This window comes from Mandrillus leucophaeus, unplaced genomic scaffold, assembly GCF_000951045.1.
Source record: "Mandrillus leucophaeus isolate KB7577 unplaced genomic scaffold, Mleu.le_1.0 Scaffold403, whole genome shotgun sequence".
Classification (NCBI taxonomy): domain Eukaryota; kingdom Metazoa; phylum Chordata; class Mammalia; order Primates; family Cercopithecidae; genus Mandrillus; species Mandrillus leucophaeus.
Window position 1 is genome coordinate 1,991,784 of NW_012104288.1, and position 2,105 is coordinate 1,993,888.

Below are 2,105 nucleotides of genomic sequence, written 5' to 3' on the forward strand. Positions count from 1 at the left end.
TGGGGTTTTGCCACATTGCCTAGGCTAGTCTCAAACTCCTGGGTTCAAGCGATCTGCTGGCCTTGGCCTTCTGAAGTATATTGAAATTATAGGGGTGAGCCACCATGCCTGGCCTCAAATCAAGCCTTATCTTCAATATACTCTCCTTACCTTAGATCCTTAGATTACTCTTCAGCTTTGTCTGTAATTATTTTTCTTAGTTTTTTTTTTCTTTTTCCTTTTTTAAGAGAAGAGGTCTCTGTTACCTAGGCTGGCCTCAAACTTCAGGGCTCAAGTGATCCTGCCACTTTAATCTCATGAGTGGCTGGTACTACTTGTGTGTGCCGCCATGCCCAGCTTATTTCCTTTAAGTTTCTTGAAATAATTCTCTATATTCATTTTCTTCACCTCCTTATTACTTATTTTATTCTATTTTTTTCAGTATTTTGAAGGCTGACAGTCCATAGCAGTCACTGAAGTTGATGTAGTGGTGATCACCATTGATATTTTTGTTGCTAAATCTAATGGAATCTGTTTAATCATTTGCCATTTTAACTACTTGTTCATTCTTGAAATTTTCTTCTTATACTTCTGGGACACCATATTTTCCTTATTTCCGTCTTATGTTTTAGCCAGTGTTTCCTTGGTTATTTTTCTTTTTTTTTCTTTTTTCTCTGACCACTTTAGATGTTTCACTCTGAGACAGTACCCTGCTCTCTTCTGAAAACCTTCAGATTAAAATCCAAACTACGTAGTGTAGGAAATAAGGACCTTAATGCACACTCTTCTTGAATGGTTTCATCCGTGGTGGCTTCAACTACTGCCTCTATTTTGATGACTCCCAAATCTCTGGCTTTTTAGCACAGGTCTCTCTTCAACGCTGACATATGTAGTTGTCTTAAAATACTTGACATTCGTGTCAAAAAGTGTGTTTCAACCTTCCTGAAGTTGTTTTCCTCCTATGAGCCATGCAGGCACCAATGAGTTGGAGAAGCCCCAAATCTTCATTCTTTCCCCTTATTAACTTATGTGTAACCCCCACCTCCAACTCTCCAACTATCTAATTATTTTATTTTCAACTCTCCAACTATCTTTTTTTTTTTTGAGACGGAGTTTCACTCTTGTTGACCAAGCTGGAGTGCAGTGGTGCGCTCTCGGATCACTGCGACCTCCGCCTTCCGGGTTCAAGTGATTCTTCTGCCTCAGCCTCCTGAGTAGCTGGGATTACAGGCATGCGCCACCACACCTGGCTAATTTTGTATTTTTAGTAGAGACGGGGTTTCTCCAGGTTGGTCAGGCTGGTCTCAAACTCCTGGCCTCAGGTGATCCACCCGCCTCGGCCTCCTAAAGTATTGGGATTACAGGCATGAGCCACTGTACCCAACCAACACATGTATAGTTTAAAATGTAAGTGTTTACAGTACAGTAAACTATTAACAATATAGTACTACAAACAGTATTCATATTGTTAATAGTATTATGCAGAAAAATTAAGAAGGTTGTCGGGAACATAGAGATTCTGGGTTTAGGAGTGAGCCATTTTAGATTGGCAGTTAGTGGACACCTCTTTAAATAGAGGACAACTTGAACAGAATGAAATGCTGTCAAAGAGCAAGACTGCTTTTATCTAGAGACCAGAGCTTTCCAGCCAGAGGGAACAAATTGTTCAAGGGAAGGATAAGCTACATTTTATACATCTTTCACTAAAGATGTTTGCATATTGTCTCCAAGTCTCTGTTACTGTAGATAACTAGGTTGTGTAGACAACCTAGTCCTTTGTCTCCTTATTCTTGTATGCCCATGCAGGAGTATCTGTGATTAGAGCACCAGGTGTGAAACTGCTGGGTCATAGAAGATACAGTCAGGAGTTGCTTAAGGCTGGGATACATCCTGAGAAATGGGTCATTAGGCAATTTTGTTGTTCGTTCTATGAACATCGTATGAACAAACCTAGATGGTACAGCCTATTATATACCTGGGCTATGTGGTATATAGCTTATTGCATCTAGGCTACAAGCCTGTACGGCATGTTACTGCACTGAATACTGTAAGCAGTTGCAGCAAAGTGGTATTTGTGTGTTTAAACATATCTAAACTTAGAAAGGTACTGTAAAAATACAGTGTAG

At 40.0% G+C, this 2,105-nt stretch overlaps 1 protein-coding gene across 3 annotated transcripts in view; it reads left to right on the forward strand.

Moving 5' to 3' along the window:
- Nucleotides 1-2,105, forward strand: part of IPO11 (importin 11) — a 262,132-nt gene that overhangs the window by 9,808 nt on the left and 250,219 nt on the right. Inside the window, exon 1 of one of the 3 annotated variants that reach the window (XM_011992134.1) lies at nt 1,802-2,047. The exons of the other annotated variants lie outside the window; for them this stretch is intronic. Coding sequence (XP_011847524.1) covers nt 1,934-2,047 — 114 coding nt within the window. The 5' untranslated portion in view covers nt 1,802-1,933. Of the gene's footprint in view, nt 1-1,801; nt 2,048-2,105 lie in introns of those variants that run through there. 3 annotated transcript variants of the gene reach the window in all.